The 24,763-nt window shown below is 42.7% G+C and overlaps 2 protein-coding genes across 10 annotated transcripts in view; one reads left to right on the top strand and one right to left on the bottom strand.

Annotated features, from left to right (window-relative positions):
• The first annotated feature begins 106 nt into the window (after positions 1 to 106).
• On the top strand, positions 107 to 22,027 carry ofd1 (OFD1 centriole and centriolar satellite protein). Of its 5 annotated transcripts, XR_004612536.1 has the most exons (24): positions 108 to 284; positions 376 to 507; positions 627 to 830; positions 916 to 984; positions 1,064 to 1,091; positions 1,188 to 1,295; positions 1,384 to 1,520; positions 1,699 to 1,872; positions 2,027 to 2,133; positions 2,213 to 2,332; positions 2,841 to 2,914; positions 3,002 to 3,093; positions 3,712 to 3,901; positions 4,593 to 4,723; positions 4,865 to 4,976; positions 5,402 to 6,121; positions 6,336 to 6,492; positions 6,599 to 6,690; positions 7,109 to 7,237; positions 7,434 to 7,606; positions 7,726 to 7,896; positions 7,992 to 8,062; positions 8,385 to 8,528; positions 22,017 to 22,027. XR_004612536.1 is itself a non-coding variant. In XM_034574576.1 (23 exons), the coding sequence occupies exons 2-23, from the start codon at positions 412 to 414 to the stop codon at positions 8,428 to 8,430; spliced, it is 3,201 nt and encodes a 1,066-aa protein (XP_034430467.1). In that variant the 5' UTR covers positions 107 to 284; positions 410 to 411; the 3' UTR covers positions 8,431 to 8,456. The 5 variants fall into 5 exon arrangements, 4 of the variants coding, with proteins under 4 accessions (XP_034430467.1, XP_034430468.1, XP_034430470.1 ...); XM_034574576.1 differs by lacking the exon at positions 22,017 to 22,027 and having other exon boundaries at positions 107 to 284; positions 410 to 507; positions 8,385 to 8,456; XM_034574577.1 differs by lacking the exon at positions 22,017 to 22,027 and having other exon boundaries at positions 8,385 to 10,270.
• Positions 8,652 to 24,763, bottom strand: part of gpm6bb (glycoprotein M6Bb) — a 33,696-nt gene continuing 17,584 nt past the window's right edge. For 2 of the 5 annotated variants that reach the window (XM_034574591.1, XM_034574588.1), the window contains exons 2-7: positions 17,027 to 17,213; positions 15,986 to 16,142; positions 15,592 to 15,760; positions 13,720 to 13,793; positions 13,566 to 13,631; positions 8,652 to 10,782 (exon numbers count right to left, since the gene is read on the bottom strand). In XM_034574591.1, the coding sequence (XP_034430482.1) occupies positions 10,633 to 10,782; positions 13,566 to 13,631; positions 13,720 to 13,793; positions 15,592 to 15,760; positions 15,986 to 16,142; positions 17,027 to 17,213 (803 nt within the window). In that variant the 3' untranslated portion in view covers positions 8,652 to 10,632. Of the gene's footprint in view, positions 10,783 to 12,886; positions 13,106 to 13,565; positions 13,632 to 13,719; positions 13,794 to 15,591; positions 15,761 to 15,985; positions 16,143 to 17,026; positions 17,214 to 24,763 lie in introns of those variants that run through there. The other 3 variants (XM_034574590.1, XM_034574589.1, XR_004612537.1) reach the window with 2 other exon arrangements.

Raw genomic sequence — 24,763 nt, forward strand, 5'->3', positions numbered from 1 at the left:
TGTGCAGATACAACAACCTCGTGTTGTGATGGCGGGTGATCAAACTTTGACGCTACGGTCACAGCGGTGCTCGGACCCTAATGCTTTCATTTCCTGCGTCATAACTGTGGGACAGCCCGGAACAAAAGTTTCCGTTGACGGATTTAAATGACAGGGGCACACCTCCTGGAGAGAGAGACGCTTTCTGGTCGTCAGGCGGGTTCATGGATGGGTTATAATTGTCTTGTTTGGATCCCTGTTGTTGCAGATGTGAAAAGGGGAGTTAAACTGTAGTCCAACTCCAGGTAAGAGAACTTAAAATTATCTGTAAAGTGATGTCTGTGCTCTCTAAGCCGACAATGTTAGCATCACTGTGCTGTTGTTTTCCTGCTTCAGCATTTCTCTTCTGTCCTGCAAAAACACTCTCCAGTCATGTACGCGACCAAGGAGGACTCCCTGTCCCCGGACGAGCTGAGGAAGAGGCTCTATCAAACCTTTAAAAACAAGGGAGTGCTCGATACACTCAAAGTAAGTTAGTCAGGATTCTTTTTTGTTGTTGTTGTTGTTGTTGTTGTTGTTGTTGTTGTTGTTGTTGTCGTTAAATCTGCCCGGTGTCAGTTGCATTTCTTTTTTTCTCTCGGCTCCAGACTCAGCTGCGGAATCAGCTCATCCAGGAGTTACAACACCGTCCTGTGACCGGAGGACAACCGGTCCCCAGACCAGTGCCCGGGAAATCCGAGCCTCTCATGGTCACAGCGTGTAACAGCATCGTGGCTGATCACCTGAGCTCTTCGGGGTATGAATACAGCCTATCTGTGTTCTACCCTGAGAGTAGCCTCTGCAAGGAGAAGGTGAGTGTGACGACTGCATGTGTTGAATTCACTGTAGCACTACGTGTATAGAACATTGTTGATAAAAAAAAATCCATTTTGGCAGGTTTTCACTAAAGAGAATCTTCTCCAACTTCTTAAAATTAGTCCCGAATCATCCCTGTACAGATCCCTGGTAAGTAAATACTGCGATCAACGATGTTCAATATTTAGAAATAAAAATGTTGTTAGTTATAATATATTTGTTTTCACAGTCTTCAAATAAAGACAACAATGACAAAGGTATGTGGAGTATATCATTTTTCTTTAAATAGAGCAGCTTCTACCACCACTTCCTGATGTAGATGAACATGTGTATACTTTGTCTTTGTCTTCCAGGGTTCCTGATCAACCTTCTAACGCAGCTAACACACCATTACACTCACGGCCTGTGCCATGATGCCGACACGCAGACAACAAGCATAGCGAGTTACGGAGATTCTCTTGGTACGGGGAACTGATCTCTTCAATCTTATCTTAAATATCTTAAATCAGTGCATAGTTTCTAACGTTCTCTGTCTATCTTTGATTACAGTTGACAAGATGAAAATGATTGATAAGGAATATGAGAACTTAAGCTGTAGTGGAGACAAATTGTTTCCACTCCAATCAAAACTGGCTGCATACAGAAAAGAAATCGAAGCACAGCTGCAAGCAGAAATGAGCACACAGGTACATAAATGTTTCTACCAAGTAAATGAATAAGAAATTGTCGAAGCAAGCAGGTATTGACCTGCTGGACACTCATATCTGCAATATATAAATTCTAATTAAAAGATATATATTGCTGTATTAGAATGGCTAACATATGATCGCTAATATGTGAACATCTCTGTTTTTGGATCCTAAGCTTCAACATTTTAAAGACGTTGAGATTGCCAAGGTGAAGATGGAAGAAAAGTCTAAATTTCATAAAGAATTTGATAAGCTGAAGCAAGAGCTGGACAGGACTTATGAAATGAAGACAAAGGCATTGATGGAGCGGGAGAAAAATGCCATTGATCGCTTGCAAAAACAACAAGAGGTAGGTTGCTGCTTTTTTTCCCCTGAAAGATAAATCACTCTTATTTCAATTGGTACATTGTGGGAGGCTCTCAGCATCAGTATGCATTGGTTTACTTGACAGTTGCTTAAATGCAAGTCTTGTGATGTTTCTTTTGTGTTTCTCTTTTCTTTAGATAGAAGAAAAAAATGTGTATATGCACAGACAATTGTTACTGAAAGAAATTGAAACACAACGGAACAGAGAAAATGAGCTGAGGATGAGAATGGAGGCGTTTGAAAAGTGAGAGCTTTTTAATTTAAACAATTTTTGTTAGTAAAGGGCTGCTGTGCTGAATCTTACTGTTGCTGTACAACAACAGGACTTGTCAAATTCACGAGGAGAAGGTCAAGGCCACAGAAGAGCTGATGAGGAGGAGAGAACTGGGCGTGAGGACAATGGAGGACACGCACGACCAAAGGCTGAAGAATGAACTCTCCAGGTATTTTCATGCTGAACACAAGAATGTCTCTCTTTTGCTTAAATTACACACAAGTCATTTATATTGTCTGTTCATTCTGGTAGTTTTTTATCTCTCAAGATACTAGTTTAAGTGTAGACTCATTGTGTGTAGTGCTGGAGTAAAAACCCTCCTGTGTGTATATAATATAAAAGGTCACTGAACTGTTTGAATGCCAGTGAGAGTCCGAAATGATTTTTGTCCTGCTTGACAGAGGCACACAACACAAACACAAAAATGAAACTCCACAGATGTTGTTTGATGAAATGTACACCTCTGTCTCAATCTTGCTTTTTGAATGTATGTTTCATTTGGTTCTCCCTCAGAGCTACAGTATGACTAATGTTGACAAAAAAAGAATCATCAGTGTAGTGAATCTTTTCCGTTGCCAGGTTTGTTGTCCTGCGGTCTGCTGCCATGAAAAAACAGTTTCTCAGATGTCTTGTCAGACCTCTTTTGAATTGTCAATCCTATGTCTTTGTGAAATTAGGTGTCAGTTTGAATTAAAAGAAGAATTCCTCAAGAGAACAGAGAAACTAACGGAGAACGAGAACAGAAACAAAGGTGAGTATTTATATGAATGTCGTGTTACTGAGTAGCTCATTACTGCCTGCTTATGTTTACAATCTTTTTTGTGTTTTTTCCTCTCAGCGGAAACGGCTCGTATCCAAAGGGAGTCAGCGGTACTTGATTCCCAGTTAGAGGAGCACAGTAGAGCCTGTTCAGAGCTGAGACGGCTGCAGGTGAGCGTCACTACCCCAGACACCCAGCAGAGGACGCGTTTACATGGACACCAATATTATGTTGATCCGATTAAGACCATAGTCTGAATAAGACGCTGCCATAAAAACAGCATTTTCTGATTTACCTTAACCTAAATAAAGTCATGGTCGGAATAAACAATAATCAAATTAAGGCATGTGGAGTTATCCGACCTTAGTCACATTATGTGGACATTCGTACGTCAAAATCACATTAGAATGTACATTGGAGTTTTCACATCATTTTGAGATATCGGCATACTTGTTAATACGTAGTTGGACATAATTGTATTGAGTCATAATCAACCATGCTCATAATTAGGGTCAATAGTTTATATTATTAATTCGATATTACTGTCAATACAAACAGTCAATGTTAACTTTACTGTCTTCACTGGGCACCTGGCGACATGGGCAAGAGTTTCATTCATTCAGTGTGATATTCTGTTATAAGTTTACAATAGACGGTCTAATTGATGTGTTCACATGTGATGTACCGTTGGTGTCTTTGCCTCTTGACCTGATTTTGAACCTTCGTTTTACTTTACTCTGTAGCTTCATTTGAGCTTTTCTTTCAATGGCTCTTCTGTTGTTGCCCAGGTGGAGCTCGACACAGCACAGCAGCAGATTCCTCTGCTGACTCAACAGAAGGAGCTGCTGAGAGAGAGAGTGGAGACCATGAGTGACTACACCAGCCTGAAAAGAGAGAAGGCAGAGCTGCAGGGGCAGCTGCGTCTGCTAAAGAACCAGCTGGATGAGGCCCAAGAGGAGAACCGGCTTCTCCATGCAGGTGAGGAGCGGCTGCTGTTCCCAAGTACCTCTCTGGGGTGTTACCGTGCCTCAGTGTCCCCATCAGAGAATAAGAGGCTCAGTGTTTTCTGTCGGCCTGAAATTTTAATGTCTGAGAGTTATTGCTCATCTGAGCCTAGAGATTCAGAACTTGAGAATAATTGTAGCTGCTTTTCTTTAATATTGGATAAATCCAGTTCCCACAGAGTGCTTGAGACTGGGCTCCCTGTGAGCTGTGGGAGATGAAGTGTACTGCGAAGTGACACTGCTTCAGGGTCAGCTTTTTGAATGCATCTTTCTTGCCAATGTGGGGCGTCTGAGTTGTTCTTGTAGCTTTGCAGACAACTCTCTAAACTGGACCGGAGGGGGGGCGGGGTAACAATGAGCAGAGACAGAGGGCTACTTGTACCCATTGCAGAGAACCAAACCTTTCCTCTATCTCAAGGTTGCACTGTATTTTCCTACGACAGGGTGTGGCAGTGGAGCCCTAAAAAAAGCTACTGTCCTATGTGCTGTGCTCTAACGTCCTCAGATCTGTACAAAAACATTTTAAAATGACTTGTTGAATCATAACTTCTGCACGTCACCTCCCGCTCTATCATCACACAATTTCCCAACTAAAGTAGATGCAGCATTGGGAAATAACGTTTGCTTTTTAGGTTATGTTGTGACTTTAATAACCCCTTTCTCAGATTTGAGTAAGCCGTCCAAAGAACAGCTGTCCTTGCAGTTGGAGCTTCTCAGGTTGCAGAGCGCTCGCAGACTGGATGAGGAAGAGTTCAACAGCCAGAAGCAGGAGCTGCAGGCTCGGCTCCAGAGGGAGGTCAGTCAGCCTCTCACTGAGCGTGGGAAACTTTGTGTTCAGATTTTGTCTCACCTATGAATTTTTTTTTTTCTTGAAATGTAAAGTCACTTATTTTATTACTTATTTACTTCGTTTGTGTAAATTGTGGCTTTCCTGCAGGTGGAGCACTGCACTCAGCTCAAGGCTCAGCTGATTGAGTGCGAGGAGACGTTGCAGTGGATTAAAAACCATGTAGAAGACGTCAAGATAAAGCTTCGCCAAACACAGCAAGGTACTGTGATGTGCATCTTCTCCACATCTTAGTGGGATTAGTAACTAAAGTTAAATCATACTGGTGTCTTCTGTCCAGTGTATTTTGTGTTATAATCAGTGATATACCCCTTCTGTAGTTGACTGTGATTCCGTTGTTCAGTTGAACATTAAATCTTCTTTGTGTTTCAATCAGCCCCAATAGATAGTTTAATAAAAACAAGAAGGAACGCCATATTGAAGTAGTAGCAATTGGGTTATAGGTGTAGATACATATAGAAAACTTTTAGAAATGAAAAACAAACCTTTCTCTCAGAGGTTTTCTCAGAGATCCTGCTCTTTTATGGTGTTTGGTATTCTGTACTGGTTCTCAACTCTCCTCTTGTTTGCTCTTCCGTTTCTTTCCACTTCCCCTTTTCTATTCTGCGATCAATGCGATCGTGGCAGCTCTTGAAAATGAAGTGCTGTGTAACTCCAAGCTCTCACTTGTCGATCGCTCAGTGCTGGAGCTCCACGCTGACAAGCTGGTCCCGCCTGACATCTATGTGAACAGAGCTCTGCTGAGGGCCAGGGCGGGTTATGATGATATTTGTGGAGCAGGTGGGCCCCTGCGAAGACTTAAGTCTCCCCGGAGTGACTCTCCAGACTCCGACATGGAGCTGGTGGCTGAAGCCAAGGCTCGCATCCAGGAGCTGCAGAGGGAGGAAACCTTGGAGGAAGCCTACAGGAACTACCAGCAGAGGGCAGTGCTCTCCACCATCTCTCATATGCTTCCCCTGAGACCCCTCTCCCCACAACAACCACATCCTTCACATCGTCCCAGCTCTCCTCCAAGGAGACAGGTCTCTCACCATTCTTACGCCCGCTCCCCCCACAAATCAAAGGTTTCACACAGACCGTCGTCTCCCCAAAGATTACAAACACCCTCCTCTTCAGCGTATGACACCAGAAACACCTTACCACCTGCACAGCCAAGAGTGACCTTCTTAGAAGCCCACAACCAACCCCAGTCCACAGTTTTCACTGAGCACAGTCTCCATTCATTGACGGAACCTGTGTTTCTAAGTGATGGACACCATCAGGATGAAATCTCTGCTCCAACCAGACGTCTGTCCTCCACACCACACTCCCCCTCCAGGAAAAAGCTTCAAAGAGAAACTGTAGAAGGTATGCATAAATATACGCATTCAAAGTAATAATTAAATGTATCTGTTAAGGCATAACTAATGAAATAGTCGCAGCACGTTTAACACATACTGTACATATTTTATTAAAGTTCCAGAGAATAAAAACAGTTTAAACATTATATTTCATGTCAGTCTGGATAATGATCTTCCTCCCATATTTGTATCTTCTAACATTAAGTCTTTGCCCCTGATAGAGCCAGTTGTGTCTCCGGTGCCGTTCCCAGAGCTGTCGTCTGACAGGCAGCTCGCTCTCGCCCCCCGCGAGGAGGGGGTGACCTCAGGTGACTCTTCCTCCGAGTTCAGTTCACCTCGCAGCCCTCAGCTGAAGAGCACAGCACGAGACCAGCCCAGGTACCATCTGCCATATCACTGGCAAGGACAGTGCATCATTGTCATACACTTACACAAAGAGATAATGAATAGCAGTGCCCTCATCTTGTCTCTTTTGTTTCTTCAGTCCACCACAGATGCAGCCGGTCCTCACCAGCTCGGACTCGTCCCCACAACCTGACAGAATAAGCCTTGAAGACCTGACGGGGATTTTGTCAGGTACTTAGGAATAGTATTTAATTTTTTGTCCCTGTACCTTCTCCAGTCTCCACTCTGTAAATACAGTACAGTAATGGTGGGTCATTGCTATAAAAGTGCTGTTGACAAAAACTGTAATCAAATGGGAACTTTACAATATTTCAACATGATGTACTTTATTGCATTTGTCCTGATTGTTTTCTTGTGATTAATTTAAACAAAATCCCAGTACCAAAATCAGCATATCCGGTGTGGAGGTTTTGGATTTTTGAAAGGCTGCTTTTTAATGAGTGTGTGACTGGCCTCCAAAGTGTCCTTTCAGTGGCCCCGCACAATGGTGAAGATGAAGGGCAGCTGATTATGTATTCTGTGCTGGTTCTCTGTCCCTGTTGCATTATGGTGCAGCATAAAAGATCTCTTTGTGCGTGTCTCCCTCCAGAGCCCGGCCACATTCCAGAGCTTCTCCTGGACACTGCCGTCCCTCTCACTGAGGAGGCCCCTGATGGCCCCGCTGTCCCCCGCCCACGGGACCTCCCAGAAGACCCGATGGACTCGCAGGGCCCTGCGGGTGAGTCGCTGGGCCCCAAGTCCACTGATGCATAATTATGACCCCCAAATGACAAGGACAGCCTTCTACTGTAAAAAGAAGTCAGACCTGTTCGCCCTCTACTGATTACCATCAGTCTCATGGATCGCTCTGTACAGTGCAAACCATAAGGAAGACAGGAACTTTACTTACAACTTGTGTCTTTCCATATGTTTTGCAGAAGTCCCACAAACCGCAGGTGATTCTGCGAGGGAAGAAGAAGAAGATGACGAGGCTGAGGAGCAGAGGTGGGAAAGAGAGCGAAAAGAAAGACAAGAGCGAAGGCAAAGGGAGCAAGAGGAAGCACGATGGAGGGAGCTGCATGAACTTGAAAGACTAGAGAAAGAGACGGTAATGATGATCTTTCACCAAGTTCTACTAAAACATCTCTTTCAGATCTTCACTTTTTTGTGTCTCCTGAGAAAAGTTGGTCTGATGTATGAGTCCTGACAGTGTCTTTCTCTAACAAGGTCATGCAAGAGGAGGAGCATCCAGGACAGGAAGAGGAAGAAGAAGAAAGAGGGAATAAGACGGAAGGAGATGAAGAGCAGGAGGATGATGTAGAGGAGCCTGAAGGTGAAAATCCACTGGAGAAGTACATGAAAATGGTCCTGGAGGCCAGAGAGAAGCAGCCCACACAGGTGAGTTTGTCCCAAAATCCTGAGAATACAGTACAACTTTGCTTTCATAAAGAAAAACTTTGTTTTAAACTGAGTGTTTTTTTTTTTTTTTTCAGAGCTCTGGAAGAGAAGAAGCCGGACACACAAGCCCAGAGGCCAAGAGTCTGTTTGAGGACAAAGAAGACAGGTAACTTTCTCCCACAGTTATTTATATATTGACTCTAATTAAATCTACTTTAATTGTATTATCCTTTTTACCAACCTGAATGTGCTGAAGCGGAGCTCGAAGAACAAAGAAAGTTCAACTGTCCTGGGTACTTACCGTCTGGACTGTGTATAAGCCGACATAAGCCTCTTTCAAAAGCAATTTCTTTCAGGATTTCTTATCATCTCTTCATCTTTATAGTATTATTTGTTGTGGATTTACATTGTCTTAAGGATGACTTAATTGAGAAATTACTTTCTGTCCCTCAAGACTTTTCACTGACTGGATTTTTTGGTTTTCCCAGCATCGCAGCATTTTCTCACAAGGATGAGGACGATGAGTTCTGGTGAGCTGGACTTCCCGGACTGCAAACATGAACTCATAGTCATAAACTGATGAATCATACAAGCCTTTCTACTCTTGTTTTAATTGTGATCTTTATTTTTTTGTTTAATATCCATCGGATACTTTTTTACATTGACTGAATATGTATGAATAAATCCTGATCTACATTTTAACTTGCTGTACAAGAGTTTCTGTCATTCAAAAAAAGGAGACATCAAAATAGAGGGGAATTATTATTTTTTATTTCCATAAAAAGTCATGTCATAAAGGGATTTCCAGTCAGACAGGATACTGGAATTTTTATCCTTCTGGTGATTGATAGGTAGCGTTTTTTTCTTTAGTTTTTCTTTTGGTTCATTCAACAGGAATCATGGCGGACAAAGATGAGATGTGATAGAACCCCTGCTTCATGTAGATCCATCATATCGGCCTCTGCACACCCGTGGTTATATGGTCACATTGGCATTCACACTGTGGCTGATTTGACCATTTCGATTAAGTTTTATAAATGGCCGGTGTGGCGATTGTTGTTTCCAAAATGTAAGCTTCAGTAATTTATGGGGGAAGCCCTTGACATTCACAGAAAATACAGGAACAAAACATTATAAGACTTATAGAAGTTTGACTAGAAGCTAAAAAAACATCTACAACTAATCGGCTACATAAAATAGATTCATTAATCGGTTAGAAAGAAAAAAAAGTTAACAGGCAAACACTGCCTACTAATGACATCAGTATAAATGACTGTACATCACATGTGTGTTGCTGCAGAAACAGGTTTTCTCCATGCAACAAAGAAACATTATTCCTGTAACTCAACTAGCAGACAAAAGATTACACGAGTAATTATGTCAGAATCATGACAATTGCACATCAAAAAAAGATGCAAATATAGAAAATTAAGAAAAAGTGTTGTTTTTTTTTGTCTTTAGTAAAAATAAGAAAAAACCCTGGCTCATAATTTACAGCTCATATCTTAAGATCTGTTTGGATCAACAGGTTTTTCAAAGTACCAATACACATGGGACATAATTCTGTTTCAGTTTTCAAAACCAAGTAAGGTTTAATTCTTGGTATCGTACAGATGTTAGTTATTGACAATAAGCCAATATCTGTAGCTCTTTCCATCAGCAAACCTTGATTTTTCTTTTTTCACCAAACATTTAAGATATTAAATAAAACAAATATCTTTCTATGTCATTATTGGCAGAGGTCCACGTTTAGCAAGTGATTTATTCTAATGAAATTACTCGTAAAAACAAATCAAACAACACGATGCTGTTACAATGAGGAGCTCCTGAAGTGTGTGTGTATTTGTGTGTCTGTATGTGTGTGCGCGCTTGGTTTAATTAACAGGTACCTAAATATATACTTGTGTTCGAGGCGTCTCTTTGCAGTTGAAGTGGGATTTTGAAACCATAGCTTTACAAAGGGAGAAGTGTTCCAGAGGCTCTATAGTGCACACCTGAGGTAGTGTTAATGTAGGCCATGAAAGGTCTGTGCGGGTTTTACGCAGCTCTATGACGAAAATTAGAATCTAGAACCGATAATCAACAATCAAATGATCCAGACTAATACACTTAAGTACTTAAGTATAATGGACTTTAGAGAATACATACAATCACCACTTTTCCGACAGGATGTGATACATTATGTATATTTGACCTGTGAAGTAAAACAATCTTGGACGTAAGGCCTTTCACGTGTATAATTTATCTGCATTTCTGATTAAGAAAGAGCAAAACAAATTTAAATATAAAGGTTGTACATTCCTTTGTTGAAAACTGGCCCCACCCGTTCAGAAAAGACAGAGCAAGACTGTGAAAAAACAAACTGTGTTGTATATGAATAGTGCAATGTCTCAAGCTTCACCAGCAAAAAATGGTTATAAAAGAAGGGTGAGAGAAAATGAAATGACAACAGAGAATTTGTTTTCTCTCTCTAGAAAAATAGAAAATATAAAATCAGCATGAATGAAACTTGACATAGGAGATCTAAAACACTTCTTGGTAAGTTAGTGCAGAAAGCAACACTGATGCATTAGTGTGTTAGGAGCCTGGTTAGTACTGCACAGTGTCAGGGGCAGTCGGCAGGTGGTTTTAGCGTTGTCTTGGTCCAACAGGGCCACGGTGGTTGGCCGCAGTGTCTAATGTGTGTGTGTGTGTGTGTGTGTGTGTGCGTTTATGTGGCGTGTGCGTGTAATATCCTTATGTGTAGGAATTGAGGCATTCCTTTGAGCGTGAGGTGATGTCCTGCAGCTCCCGCTCTTCCTTCATTTTGATGTCTTGGTAGGCATGCATTTGACTGGCGTCCTTAAGGTAGGCCCAGTTTGCGGAGAGAATCATGAGGAAGTGGATCTGGAAGAGAAGGGTGAGGTGGATGGCCGGTGAGCATGTCAGAGAGACGCAAAGCAAGCTACAGGAGTCAGAGCTACAGTACGTACATCGTAGACACACACAAAGTTAAGCTTCTCAGATAAAAGACCTCACACACAGGGGGTGACGTTAACAGGTATTGTAACGTTATTGTGATGATCATGACTGGTGCTACAGAAATGAAAGTTTAAAGGCGTGATTGGTGAGCAGAGGAAGTGAGTTATACATGCAACCTTAATGCAGCTGAAAAACACTGGAGGTTAGTGCAAAGCATGAGACCCTGCTTCGTATGCATGTCGAGTTGTATACGTCTGAAACACTCGCTTTTAGGTTAATAATAAATAGACCAAGTAGGGGTATTTTTTGTAAACAAAGATTGTTTATTTTATAAAGAAAGTAAAAGCTACAGTCTTCAAAAAAAGAGAAAATTAAATATATGAAATATGGAGTATAAGTAGCTATAAACAGATCAAGGAGTCCTTGAGAATGTAAGCATGCAGGCTCAGTGTTAAAGGTAAAAACAAATGGCTCTTTAATGGCACTTCGAGAGAGAATAAAAGGTAAGAAACAAAACATCAACTTCATAGCCGAGGCCGTACCAGCATCAGCGCTCATAGAAAAAAAAAATATTACACGTGTGCTCTACTCTAAAATAGGAGAATTTCTTCTTTTGTAAAATACATGGAATTAAAAGTGAGACCTCATGCAGAAGGATACCCCTGGTACTGGCCTAACCCTCCATCATGTGCTGCGCTACGTACGTGTTGTTACTCTGAAATCTACAACACACACCGTAATACTCGCCCGCATAATACAGTCGATAAACGTTTTTGTTTTTTTAGTTAAGTTTAGAATCTAACTCGTGACAAAGGTAAATAATACTTGATGTTTTTTTTTTGCGTAACACTTCATGGTACCAAACATTTTAAGGCAGAGCAAATAAATCAAAGAAATAAAAGGACGAGGCACTTGGCCACTGCAGCTAGTCCTTTCACAAATGTTTTTCATCTTCACCAAAACTACTAATCTGGCAGTCAAAAATATGGAGCCTGAGAACACCTTCGATATTTGTCATCAGATGTGGACCGAGATTTATACTGTACATACTATTCATACTATATATATATCTATAAGGGCTCTGTCCGGTCTATAGCTGTGTCTCAGTTCAGGGGCTGCATCCTTCAGAGGCTACATCTGAAGACCGGTTGCGACAAAGTGCTCAAAGTCTCCTTCAAATGCGTCCTTCTATCCCCGACAAACAGAAGCTCCAACGGGTAGATCCTTCCTAGCCGAACATAAGATAAGGCCAAACCTATCCCAGGGTTCACTGCGCCGCAGTGACGAACCACTTTTCAAAGAGGTAATGGCAACGGCAAGCGACGAGACGTTCAATGCTTGAGTATCAGGCTTCAACTCAATCGAACAGCTAACGAATGAAATCACAAGGGGCTTTAAAACGTTCTAACTGTCTGACTTTAGTGCCGTTGCTAGGCCACAGCAGTCCCGTTCGCGGAAAGTCTCTGTAGACTAGGCCGTCTCATTTTGATTCGGCCTTCGCGGCCTCCAAGGGTCAGGTGGGCCGCGTCCTCCCGAGGATGTAGCCCCTATATTGAAACACAGCTTATCTCTTGGTGAAAACTTAGAATAGTCTCGACTCTCATTTAGATTTCCTTTTTTGGAATCATGTGCAACAACCTGCACAAATATCTTACATTTAGGTTTCATAAGAGCCTCAGGAGTGAGCGAACAAATTTGCATTTCAGCTCCGACTGCACTGCACTGATGCTCATCCTGAAATACTGCATAAATCCTAAATACAGTTTTGTTTTGTTTTTTATTCGAAAATGTCCTGCAGTTGATGCCTTTGTGCAGGTCCAATCAGCTTCACACATTAGGACTGTATATAATAACACTGGTGAGGATTTCTAGCTGTGCACGTTTCTTATAAAAATCGATAAGTCAGTGCCAAGGAAAGCAGAACAAACCCAAACCTCCCTCTACGCTCTGAAGACAACTCTCATCTGGTGTCCTCAGACCAGCAATATCCCTGGATACCAAACGCTAAAGGAAACAGATCAGCTATTTACACTTCATGTGATTACTACTGGAGAGATTTTTTTTTTCCTACTCTCGTTTTTTTTCTTTTTAGTTCATTTGTTGTCAGTGGCAACTGTCTCTACTCAGTGCAGCCTCGGACGCTGCGACCGGGCTCCTAAAAACCCTTTTAAAACTTAGTGCAGCAGTCTTCTCGACTCTTAAACTTCAAAACAGCAAAGTTATAAGTGGTAGCCATCATGTAGATCAGCTGGTGGAAGAGAGACAACAGAGAAGGATGTAAGAGAACATGCCGGTGACCTCATCACCACTAGTTAGTAAAGTGACCAATCATTTTCCAGTAGTTAAAGTATAGAGAAGTAAAGGAAAACAAAATATTAAAAGTATAATCTTATCATATTATATTTGGGATTTTATAGCTCAAGCTCATGATTATGATTTTCTTTAATTACTCATTTACAAAATAGCAAGTTCAAACTGCACCATCCTAGAGTAAAATCAGGGCCATGTGCTTCTAAGCAGATGGGAAACAGCAAATGGAACGGGAGCTGAGAAAAAGCCTGAGTAACAGTCCTTAGTGCGATTACATAGACCATATGGGAATGACAAGAGGACCACTTCACACAGGATCCGTTGATACAAACCATGCAAAGATGAGCTAAAGAAAAAAATAATAAAAATAGAGATGGAGCGACTTGAGGGAAACTTACCAGAGCGATCACGGTGGCTCCTGCCCCAGCGCACGCTACGATGTACAGGTGATAGGACAGGTAGAACTGCAGGAAGACAAGCAAGAGGGATTATTTCTCCATTTCCTCACCACCCACTGCTGGTGTGTGAATGAAGAGGAGAGCAGCATTTCACCTCATTGGTGTTGCAGATGTCACCTAGCGTAGATCCGCAGGCCTTGCCTGGCGTGGCATTCCATGGGATGATTCCTGCAGCCATGAAATGAAACGTTTTCATACACACTCAAAAACAATGTACCAGGTGAATAATGATGCAAAAGTCTATTCAGTTAAAGGTTCAGTGTGTAGAATTTAGTGAAATCTAGTGCTGAAGTTGCTTCCAAACATTAAAGGGAACCTGTAGTAGCTTTCAGTTTTCATAAAAACTCAAAAAGGTGTTTAGTCTGTCCAGTTTGGACGACTGTAAAAAAACATGGCGGCCTCCATAAAGAGGACCCGCTCCCGATGTTAATATAAAGTATTTTAATTAAAGGGCTCATTCTAGGGTAAAGAAAACAACAATTCGTACAATTTGGATGAAACACACTAGTGAAAACATCACTCGGATTATTTTATATTCAATTTCTGCCAATAGATCCCGTTCACCTAAGTCTTACACACTGAACCTTTAATGCCAAGTACGAGTACAGAGAATAAGATGATTCGATTTTATTGCTAATTTTTCTAAATCTTCGTAGTGGTCCAGAAAGCAGAAGGAATACTAAGTCAACCCGACCATGTACTTTTCAGGGAATTCTCAGTTATGCCCTCAGACCGACGCCATTATGCGCCCGCACGAAAAACAAATCGTTACATTTATTCCTCTCGCCATCAGGCTACTAAATGCTGATAGTAGCCAACCTGCAAATATCTAAGCCGCCCCTCTACATGATGCTAATTATCTCCTACTTTTTACTGTTGTTCTCAGCTGGCTCCTCATGCAAGCTCACATATACATCAGGAGAGAGAGAGAGAGAGCCAGAGTGGGGTCATGGTTTCTGTTGTAGAAATTACCCTTTTGGGATTAATAAAGTATTCTGAATCTGAATCTGAAAAAAACAGATATAAAGGGGCACTCCAACATGTTTCCACATGAAGATGAGTTAGATTATTAGGAAGAGTCCTCCTGAGCCTGAGAAAGCAACAAACAACAAAGATGGAGAAAAAAAATTGATGTGGTTTCACTTTAGATAAGAGAGTTTACAGGAATATTAAATGAAAAAACACAAAACCAATTCTTCAGGCCTTTAAAAGTAACTCTGAGGTTAATCTGGTCACACTCAGAGCATATGCAGCATGTGATCAGAGAGGTCAGAGAGGATTACAAGTGTCTCTGAGCTAATAATAAATATTAAGTCTGGACTTGAAACCATACAGCTGTTTCAGATTCAGTCAACTTTCATATTCAGCTTATCCCATTCACGATCACACAAAAAACATCCAATTTGATACGTGTCAAAAAGCACAGGTCAACAAACAATTAGAGGTCGGTGAAGGAAAACAAGAAAAAGCAATAAAAGACAATAATTAGATAATAAATTGCCACATGTGTTACCCTGTAAAAAAACACAGTCATAAAAGATGTCATTTAAAACTACAGCTGTCTGAGTTTAGTAGCCTGATGGCAGAAGGAATGAAAGATTTGGAGTCTTGGTCAGTTCTCCTCGGAGGTACATGATAATGGAGGCCTGAAGGCATCACCGTGAACTCATGAGATTTTAAAAAAGGTTCAGGTTGGCTGATAATATTCTTTGCCTTCTTTTTCACCTGACTCTCCCAGAGGGAACATCCGGCTGGCCATCCCTCATATCAGTTCCAATCCTGATGGACCAGGGCATCAGTGTTTTACCAGCGCTCTCTGGCCCTCTGCGTGTTCTGGACTAGCGAATCCCAACCAAGTTTAAACCCTCACTGACCCAGCACCGCCCTGGTCCCTGGGGCAAAATATCTCTCCCAGTGAGTGGAGCCTGATCTCCTCAACAAGACATTCCTATGACTATCCTCTTACCATATTGACGAACATCCACGCAGATGGAGTCGATGTCGGTGAGGTTGGCAATGGAAGACTTCATGGCAGCGCAGGTGGACCACATGTTGTAGAAGAGGAAGACGGGCACCGCGGAGAAGCCGAACACACCGAGCCAGGCCACGCCCAGGATGTATGTGAGGAAGACAAACTGAGGACGCAGCGATGGAACAATGTTAGCGTCACCGGACAACCATGAAACTGGAATCAGGAGTAAAATGGTAACAATTACACTCTTCCCCATCCCACCTTTTTTTTCCCCCTCACACTTTTTTCCAACAAATTTGAATCACATGGCATGAAAGCATTGTTTTAAAGCAATCAGTGTATAAAAATCAGGATTACACCTGGCACGGTGGTTTTTGTGTGAACATACCATTCCACTGATGCAGCGTCCACAGATGGTGGTCTTGAACTCGCTGTGCAGCTCCTTGACTGCACTGGTTGTGTAGAAGCCCTCGGCCAGCAGAATGATCCCGTACAGGAAGAAAAAGGAAGCGATGCCATAGATGACGTACTGCATCAGCTGTACTCTGTTAAGGAACAATGTTAAACACACATGAGTTTTGCCAGTAAAGTAGTTGAAGTGGGTTCAAAACAGCAGAACAAATCAACCGCCATCATGTGTTTAGCCCTGGAGAAGCCTACTAAAAATGTCAGGTTAAGTAACTGTGTGGAACACCACCGACCGTCTGGTGTAAAAACACATGAGTAAACTGGGGCTGGCAGATTAATCATAAACAGATGGATATGATGGAGATAGCAGCCCAGCTTCCCTAAGGCCAAATGTGGAGATAACAGGTGATGCACGTCTCTGGAAAGCGTCCACCGAGAGACAGACTGCCTCTGTGGACATTAAATTAAACAGTGCACTCCAAATCTACACCAACATAAAACATATGTGCATTCCTGTCTCTTGTCATTGCTCTTTTATTGTCTGGACTAATGGATGCTCTGAAACGGGGGGAAAAGTCCATATTAGGACTCATCTCCAGGATAAGGTGAATGTGGGAGACCAAATCGGCTAAAAATAGTCCACATAAACTCACCCTGATTTAAAGTGTTATTTCACTTTAGACTGGACCTCTTTTTATTTTCCAGTTAACATTATTTGTAGAGCCAGCTGATGCTGATGCTGATACTGATAGGGAGTAAAACATTTCCAACACCAATAAATCAGCCCATATTTATATTTAAAAAACTGGGCAATGATTCCAAATGACTCGTTATCAAACCCTTACGACAAATAATTTAATTGAGGCTTGATATTTGATATTTCTACGATAAAAGTTACTATAAATAACTCAGAAAACCCAATTCCAATTCATTACAAGGATCTCGTTTTTATGTTTCTCACACACTGGATGGCATCACAGGCAGCCATGTAAGTACACGCATACAGTGTGAGGTCACTTACACATCAGTCAGCATGGCGTGATCACTGGTGACCTGGGAGAAGTGGGTTTCCAGGATGGTCACGGTGCCAGTGAGCGCCACGTGGCCACATCCGCAGAACAAGGCGACACCTGAGAAGCAGAGGATCGTGGCCACCAGCGACGCGTACGGCACGCCGCCTAGACATTTGATGCAGCACTCGAAGCAACCTGTGCAAAAAAACAAGAGGAATTGAGTCAGTGATTGGCGTCATTTGTTAGAATTAAACTTTTTTTTTTTATTTAAAAAGGCAATAAAGTCCATTCTATCCCAATATTGGCCCAAAAATCAAATGACTGTGTTTCACTAGGTGGCCAGGAAGTGATCTCAGGGAAATTGAATGTGAGATCCCAGCATGCAGTTGGGGAGAGGGAGGGTATCATGGTGCCATGTGAATAATTTTGCATGACTCATCAGGACTCGTTAAAAAGATTGCTAAACTTTAAAATGCTGCGAGGGAAACAGTGCAGACAGAGCAGACATGTTTCATTAAAATTTGTCTGCGGTCACTCGTGATGCTTCCTTCCCCCTCCGCGATGCAAAGCAGCAGTAGACACACTGCAGTTGCTGTGTTGCCGCTGAGGTTCTACACTCCTCACCGCCCTTTAATGTTTCGTTTGACAATTCATCACTACACTTAAAAGGGCACTAATGGCCGTCCAGCAGGTCAGAGCAATGGGTGCCTGCCAAGCCGTAATGGAAATCAATGGCAACCCGCACTGGGGAGAATGAAATGACCCAGATGAGCCTGTCTCATCCAATGTGTCTCTCCGGCTTGTGAAATGGAGCCACTCGCCGCAATGTACTGTCTGTGGACGCTCAAGGAAACAAACCCCAGTGTGCTCACAATCACATCCACATGTGTTTGACAGGATGTTGTATGGAGTCATGGGAAATTCAGGTCAGTAGCTGTTTATGTTTTAAAGCTCTCACAAAAGCCTGATATCAGACTGAGAATTTATCTATAATTGATATAATTGATATTTTTGATTGGATGTGAGAAGTGACAGAGCAAACTCTGCTGTTTCCCTCAGCTCTACAGAGCGTTTTAGCTTCTTTAAACCATTGTTTTGTTTTTTCTGGTGCACGTCACAGCAGCAGACAGTTGTTTTAACCTAGAAGCTCAAGTATCACGATTGACAGCTCAGACAGCCTCACGTTAGGCCAAGCATGTGTATGGGCGGGACCTGGATACCGTGGCAGTAGTTCACGATCACTACTGCGCTGACTCTGACCCTGAATGACATCAAAAGTACAAAATGGCAGCATGCGTATCCGGAATATTTTGGCTTCATTTTTGTACAGGAAGTTGAGTCCAATCATACACAAAAACATGTCCCTAAATATATGCTAATATTGCTCCAGTTTGCTGACATGTTTGCTGTATCACAAAGTTACACTGCACCCTAGTGAACAAAGCTTATCTTATTCCAGGGTTGAGAAATCCTAGGGGGAAAATAAGCTTATTTGTAATTTTCTGCAACAATACCACAATAATCATCAGTGAAATGAGACTTTGGATTTTGACAATGTTTCCACTGTAAATTACATAATCTGAGCCACAGCAAAGCCAATGTGCATTAAACAAGATGCGTTATCTTTACAAAAGCCTCAATAAAACCTGTGCATATTATTCAGTTAAATATCAACAGCATAAGAGACTGAGTTCTAGTTAGAGCAACAAGTTACTCTGAAGAATCCTTGTTGAATACAGATTTCCTGTTTCAGCTATTTCTTGTGTGTAGCCGGAAGAAGACTAACATGTTGGGCGGCAGCAGACAACACGAGCAAATCTTTGCTCAACGCGGCGTCAGGTTTGTCTCAAAGAAAACAGAGCAGAAATTCTTCCCTCCTCTTCTCGCTTCCTCTACGAGGCGACAGTTCCTGAAAGTTCATCTGTGTTTGTGCTCTTTGCCGTGACAAAGGATATTAAAGCAGATATACTGCTGCTGGGCCCGTCCACTTTTGCAGTCAGACGCTTCATCCTGACTGTTTGTGTAGTGCAGGGAGATAAAAAACATTTTTCTGTCCCATGGTGGGTGAACAAGAGTTGCTATGGCAGCGCGTTAACCACAACTCAATGAGTGCGCCCGGAGCGGAGTCGCTAACTTCCACCGCAGCCCACATTTCACTGATGAGTGTGTGTTGGGGAGGGCCAGTGGGCTGCTGGGAGTGCTCCACAGGATATTGAGCCCAGCTGCAAAGTAAATACAGTCCATTTAAAGGAAGAGCAGCTCTGGTAGTGGATGTCACCGTCAGGTTGCTCTGATCCAGACGCACACTATATCTCGGCCATAAGTCGACAAGCTCCTCAGGTTTGAAGCTGAGTCGGACTGGATCCTCAGCCTTGAAATGCTTTCCTGGCAATGGAAGTCCCTCATTCTGGAGAGGGTAAAAGTTTCCATTTGAAAAGTGTGTCAGAAAATGAGACATTACAACAGTCATGTGATTGCAATAAGTTGTGTTGTGTCATGAGTAACCTTGTATAACTGTCCAAGTGTCTGTTTGGTTTAAAACCCGCTTTGAAATGCAACACTGTTCCCGGTTGTTAAACTCTCTAAAACCTGACACCACAGTTCTGGACGCCATGATTCACTATGACAGTCAGTCTACTCGTTTTCCGGAATTTTTACTGGATCTGAAAATAAGAATAAAACGAGGATAGATGGGGAGCTTTGAAGCAGAAAGAAACAAAAATATCACTGGGTAGTTTGTACCTTGACTTAGAGACAATTTGAATACTTTAAAACATCTCATTGACTGTGTAACCACCCTCCCCTGCAGCCTGTCACGCAGAAGGTCAGGCTGACATGCCTGCATCTCCCACACTCCTGTAACTCTGTGCAGTTAGAGAGAGAAAAGGTACACTTTTTAATAAGCCATCTGCTCAGGGAGTCTACAGCTAGATACAAGTTAAAATGTCAAATTGAATTTAAGACCAAACTTGCCATGACAATACACACTAAAAGGGGAAAATATTATTGATTCCCATTATCCCAGGTTCTGACGCAGTTTGCTTCATAAGCACTTCCAGGCTTTCACCACCGCAAGTACTCATCCCTCTCAAGCCACTTAGCTACCTACCACCTAGCGAGCAGGCTGGCTAGAGAGGTATTAGTTTGACACATCAACGTAACCAGAGACGTACTAACGATGCAGCAAACACCAGGACTGATAATTCTTCTTCTTTGGATGGCTTTGTTGAGTTGAGCTTTGGCGGTGACGTGCCTAAAAAAAAAATAAGACCCATCCAATCTGAATTCAAGACAGTCAAATACTATTGACCATATTCACAAATCACAATTTGTCTCATAGGGCTTAACAAGGTGTGACATCCTCTCTCCTTAACCCTCGATAAGAGTGAGGAAATACTACCAAAGAAAACGTATTAACCAGGGGGGGGGTTCTTAAGAGAGGTTCTTCTTTTGTTAAGGGCCCAAAGAAGAGAAGTGTCGAATTCGGTGCGATTTGACACAATATATGTTCAATATTGTATCTAATAAACAGGCGACCGGAGGCTAGGACTCATCAACGTAAGTGACGTTGTGGATCACAACAACGGAAATGACAACTGATTCTCCAGTCCGAGGAACTTCATACTGCTGAAGGAAAGCCGCAACCAGCATCACTGCAGGCCGCACAAACAGCCCAGTCCAAACAGGCATGTTTAGAAGGGACACTATACTAGTGCATGTTAAATCTAATTAAAGGCATTTCAAGACGGACCCACAAGCAGCTTGATTAGTATCCATTAAACTGGAGTGGCTTGCTTTACAGGCTGTCCGTCCATCCAGGTTGAATGTGTTGGTTCTCCACCTCCCTCTCTCTTGTGTCACTTACCGGGTGTTATGCCTAATAACACAATAAATCCGAGGTTGTATTTTCACAGCTGGACTCAACATGTTGGCAGGTTAGTATAACTCTGTTCTGGCTGACTGAAACAACACTGGCACACGGACAGACTGGCTGCCGCGGTTCAACTATTAGTGACCTCAGGAATACGGCTCTGTTCACAAAAGGGCCTCTGTGCAAGCTTTAGCCTCAGTATTGGACATCAGGGGAGACAGAGACAACATCAAAGCTCAACACTAACTTCAACCAGTCCTGCAAAAAAAGCACCACGGGGACAGCAGTCAAATAAGACTTCTTCAGTAGATGGATTCAAAGCAGAGGTGGAATTATGAAGTAACCGTAGGATCAGTGGAGAGTTGCACGTGTTCTTATCAGTCAATCTGCTGGCTTTAAAGAAGGGTGTAGGCCTATATTTCAGAATGAGTTCTTCACACCATCTTGTTTTTTTGCATCCATCTAATAATTCTAGAAATCTCTCTCCGTCGGTCTGTAGCTCGTGCATCTCGAGAACCGTTCGTCTTAACGGCTTCACACTTATCATGTGTATTGTTACGAGCCCAAGAAAGTGCAGAGTCAAATGTCTATATTAATAAATCAGGCTACGAGCGCTCTGAAGTTTCTCCAAATGTCAAACTAAATCTGGTTCAAAGAGCATGATAGATTCTGCATTTAGACTGATGGGTTACATGTTACATGTTACATGTTATGTCTACATGATCGTCAACCAGTATCATTACAATCTACCAGGCAGCAAAATGCAGACTGTATTCTCTGAGTGCACCGCCTGGGATTAGTGCAGGAGTACAGGATATTGCAGTGTAAACTTCAGCTCAAATCTTCCTCCTCCACAGGCAATAACAGAAGGAGCCGGTGACTCTAAACAACAACAACAAGCCTGTAACTAAAGGGATCTTGCCGGCTGGTTCTGAGCAGAGCACTGTAAATGAAAATCACGCTTTTCCCCTCTGATGACTTTCACATGGTCCCTGACTATTAGACCCGGTTAGACCTCCAGCCGCCCCGAGACTCTCCATTCGTCGTCTCATTGCTCCTGTGCATGAATGAGAGGCGGAGAGACAGAATGAAAAACGGCTTGAAAGAGAGAAACACAGACAAATTAGTGACTGTTTATAATGACAATGTCGGGCCTTACAGCAAAGGCTAGACTTCAGGGTCACGAGGAGAGAGGAAGAAAAAGCTGCTTGTGTGAGAAAGAGTGTGTGTGTGTGTCTGTTTGTGTGACAGTGTTTGAGGGAGATAGAAAAAAAAAAGAGAGACCGAGAAAGAGTCCAAGAAACTCTGACACAAAGAGCCAGTGTCTGCAGCCCGGGACTGTCCATCACACTGGACTCTCAGGGGCCATTGAGAACGGCAGTGAACCACGGCCCTGCGCTTCCGGCCCAAAGGCTGGAGGCCCAGGACAAGCCCACCGCTGAGCTCCATCCTGTGTGCCCCTCCAGCACCGCACACAGCTTGGCCACAATGGGCCCGAGCAGCCACTTCACACTCCGGGAGGATCCTGTTATTCTAAGCATCTCAAGTCAGCCAATGTGTGAATCAGATGGCTCGGCGAGACGAACATGAGTTGCAGGTTAACGGGGATACCGACTGGCAGACAGACACAAAAAACCTTTTTCCACTGGTCAAACCAACTAACAACCGCTGACATCTGACTCCTGTCTGCATTGGGAATGGATTCAATCGGCATTCACTCCCGGGTCAAATAATCCTGTAGTAGACACAGGTTTTTATCTGCTCGGCTCCGATCTACACTGATGGAGACGTGAACGTGCTGATTTGCCCACGTTTAAAAAACTAACCCACAAACCACCAGGATACTTTGATTTGGGGTAATTTAGGCGCCCAACCAGTGGGTGCTCCTCGGCTCCAGCACCCACACAGAGTACCAAACACCCACATGTGCCGGCATACTGTCTGGGCCAAATTTACATTGATATGATGTCAAACTTCACAGTTGGTGATTGACTGGATCAACTGGGGGGGGGGGGACTAAACGTCAGCCCCCTGCTCCAAACTCTAACCACCAATCAGAGCGTCACTCCAGATGATCCATCTTGTGCAGTAAGATAAATCAGCGCCTATGAACACTAGAGTACAAATGATTCTTGCATTATTTGATATGCATGTGGCCCTCTGTAAAAGTCCTATTTGAAAACCTGTTATATTTGTGTATGTTGTGTTACTACAGCATTTTTGTTCCATTAAGTTCTACCACATACTAACAGACAGAGAGAAAAGCCCTAACCCCTGCAGCTGGCCCTGATTCATCACCAGCCTCCATCCTTCAACAGCATCCATCACGTGAACAGGGAACGTCATCACCACAAAGCTGAAATCTTCCAACAACTGCAGGGCCGTCAGTGGGAAGTAAAAAACGCATGTCTAAATCCTCCTTTTACTGCAGAGAAGAATTATAATATGATTTAATGTGCACACCAGACACAAGCCCGCTCGCATACACCCAAACAAAAAAACCCACATGCAAGGATGTATAGTAAGGGTATGCATTTCATATACAAAATAAATCCCACACGCACAAATAAACACACATGGACACGCACAATTTGAGACTCTTCCATTTTATCCATGAGCCCTAAACAACAAACTGGCTCCCAGCTCCATTAAAACTGGCATTTAGGTTTAATCTCACATCTAGCCTCATTGCAAACAGATGTGTCTGTTTACAGCTAATGCTAAAGTGTTGTTGTTTGTTGCTCCGTTGGGGGCGAACTGCCAAAACACCATTTATGAGAAACAGGCTCATTTTCCACACTCTCCACTTCGAGAGGAACAAAAACTTTTAAAACGCCATAATGGCTGTAATGGCCGCTCCCAAGGGACGGGGGAGATCTGAGCCTGCAAATTTGTCGAGAGTGGTCTCGCTGTTTACTTACCCAACATCGGAAACTTACTCTGTCTCAGCTAATTGCTGTGTGCGAATGAGGCTGAGAGAAGTGTGGGATGATGATTAATGTGCTCACAGACAATAAGAGGCAATGATGGTCATAATGGACAATATTCTATGTGCATTTGGAGGAACGTTTAAATCTCTCTACTAACAGGCCAATATCGAAATCTCTCCATCAACATTCCCGACCTGACCCGCGGTTTATAAGTGAAGGTACAGCTCCTCATAAAAGGACAGATTAAGGCGCCAAAGTGGTCTGAGGGTTTGAGGCGCCAACCACGTAATTACAACATGGCTGGCCTAAATCAGGTCGGGCCGGGGACCTTTGTGCCGTGTCCTTCGACCCCGTCTCCCTCCGACCTCATTTCCTGTCAGACTTCTACTGTCTGCTCCCGAAAATGCCAAGCAAATATAGAAAAAGAAGAAGACACATTAATTAAAAGCTGGCATTGGCAGGTACAGAAAATAATGAGAATGTTGGAGGTGTTTAGTATAGACATAGAAAACCCAGATGAAAAAGAAGAGAAATGGATCGTAAATAATAACATCTTATTTCATAAAAGATTAAAGAATAAAAAACGTATGACAGAAATCTAAGCATGACCACCCATTACAATAATAAAACTACAATGAGGTGATGGTAAAGTACGTTTTAGGTAAATAAATGGATTTGGAGAAACGTTACGCCCAAATTCATCGAGAGACAATACTAATATTTGGTGTTTCCAGCTGCTCAAATGTGAGGAAGTGCTGCTTTTATCGGTTTTACATCACTGTCAAATTTATATTTGTGTCTTATCTGTCGGTAACTCTGCCTCTGGGTGTGACGAGCGGTTCTGACGGATCAGACACGACAGGCTTTTACTACTATTGGTCTGACATTATTAGAATACATGTAACAAATAAAGAGCAAAAAGAAAAATCAATGACTCCCTGCTG

The sequence above is a fragment of the Hippoglossus hippoglossus genome, chromosome 21 (assembly GCF_009819705.1).
Source record: "Hippoglossus hippoglossus isolate fHipHip1 chromosome 21, fHipHip1.pri, whole genome shotgun sequence".
NCBI classification, from domain to species: Eukaryota; Metazoa; Chordata; class Actinopteri; order Pleuronectiformes; family Pleuronectidae; genus Hippoglossus; species Hippoglossus hippoglossus.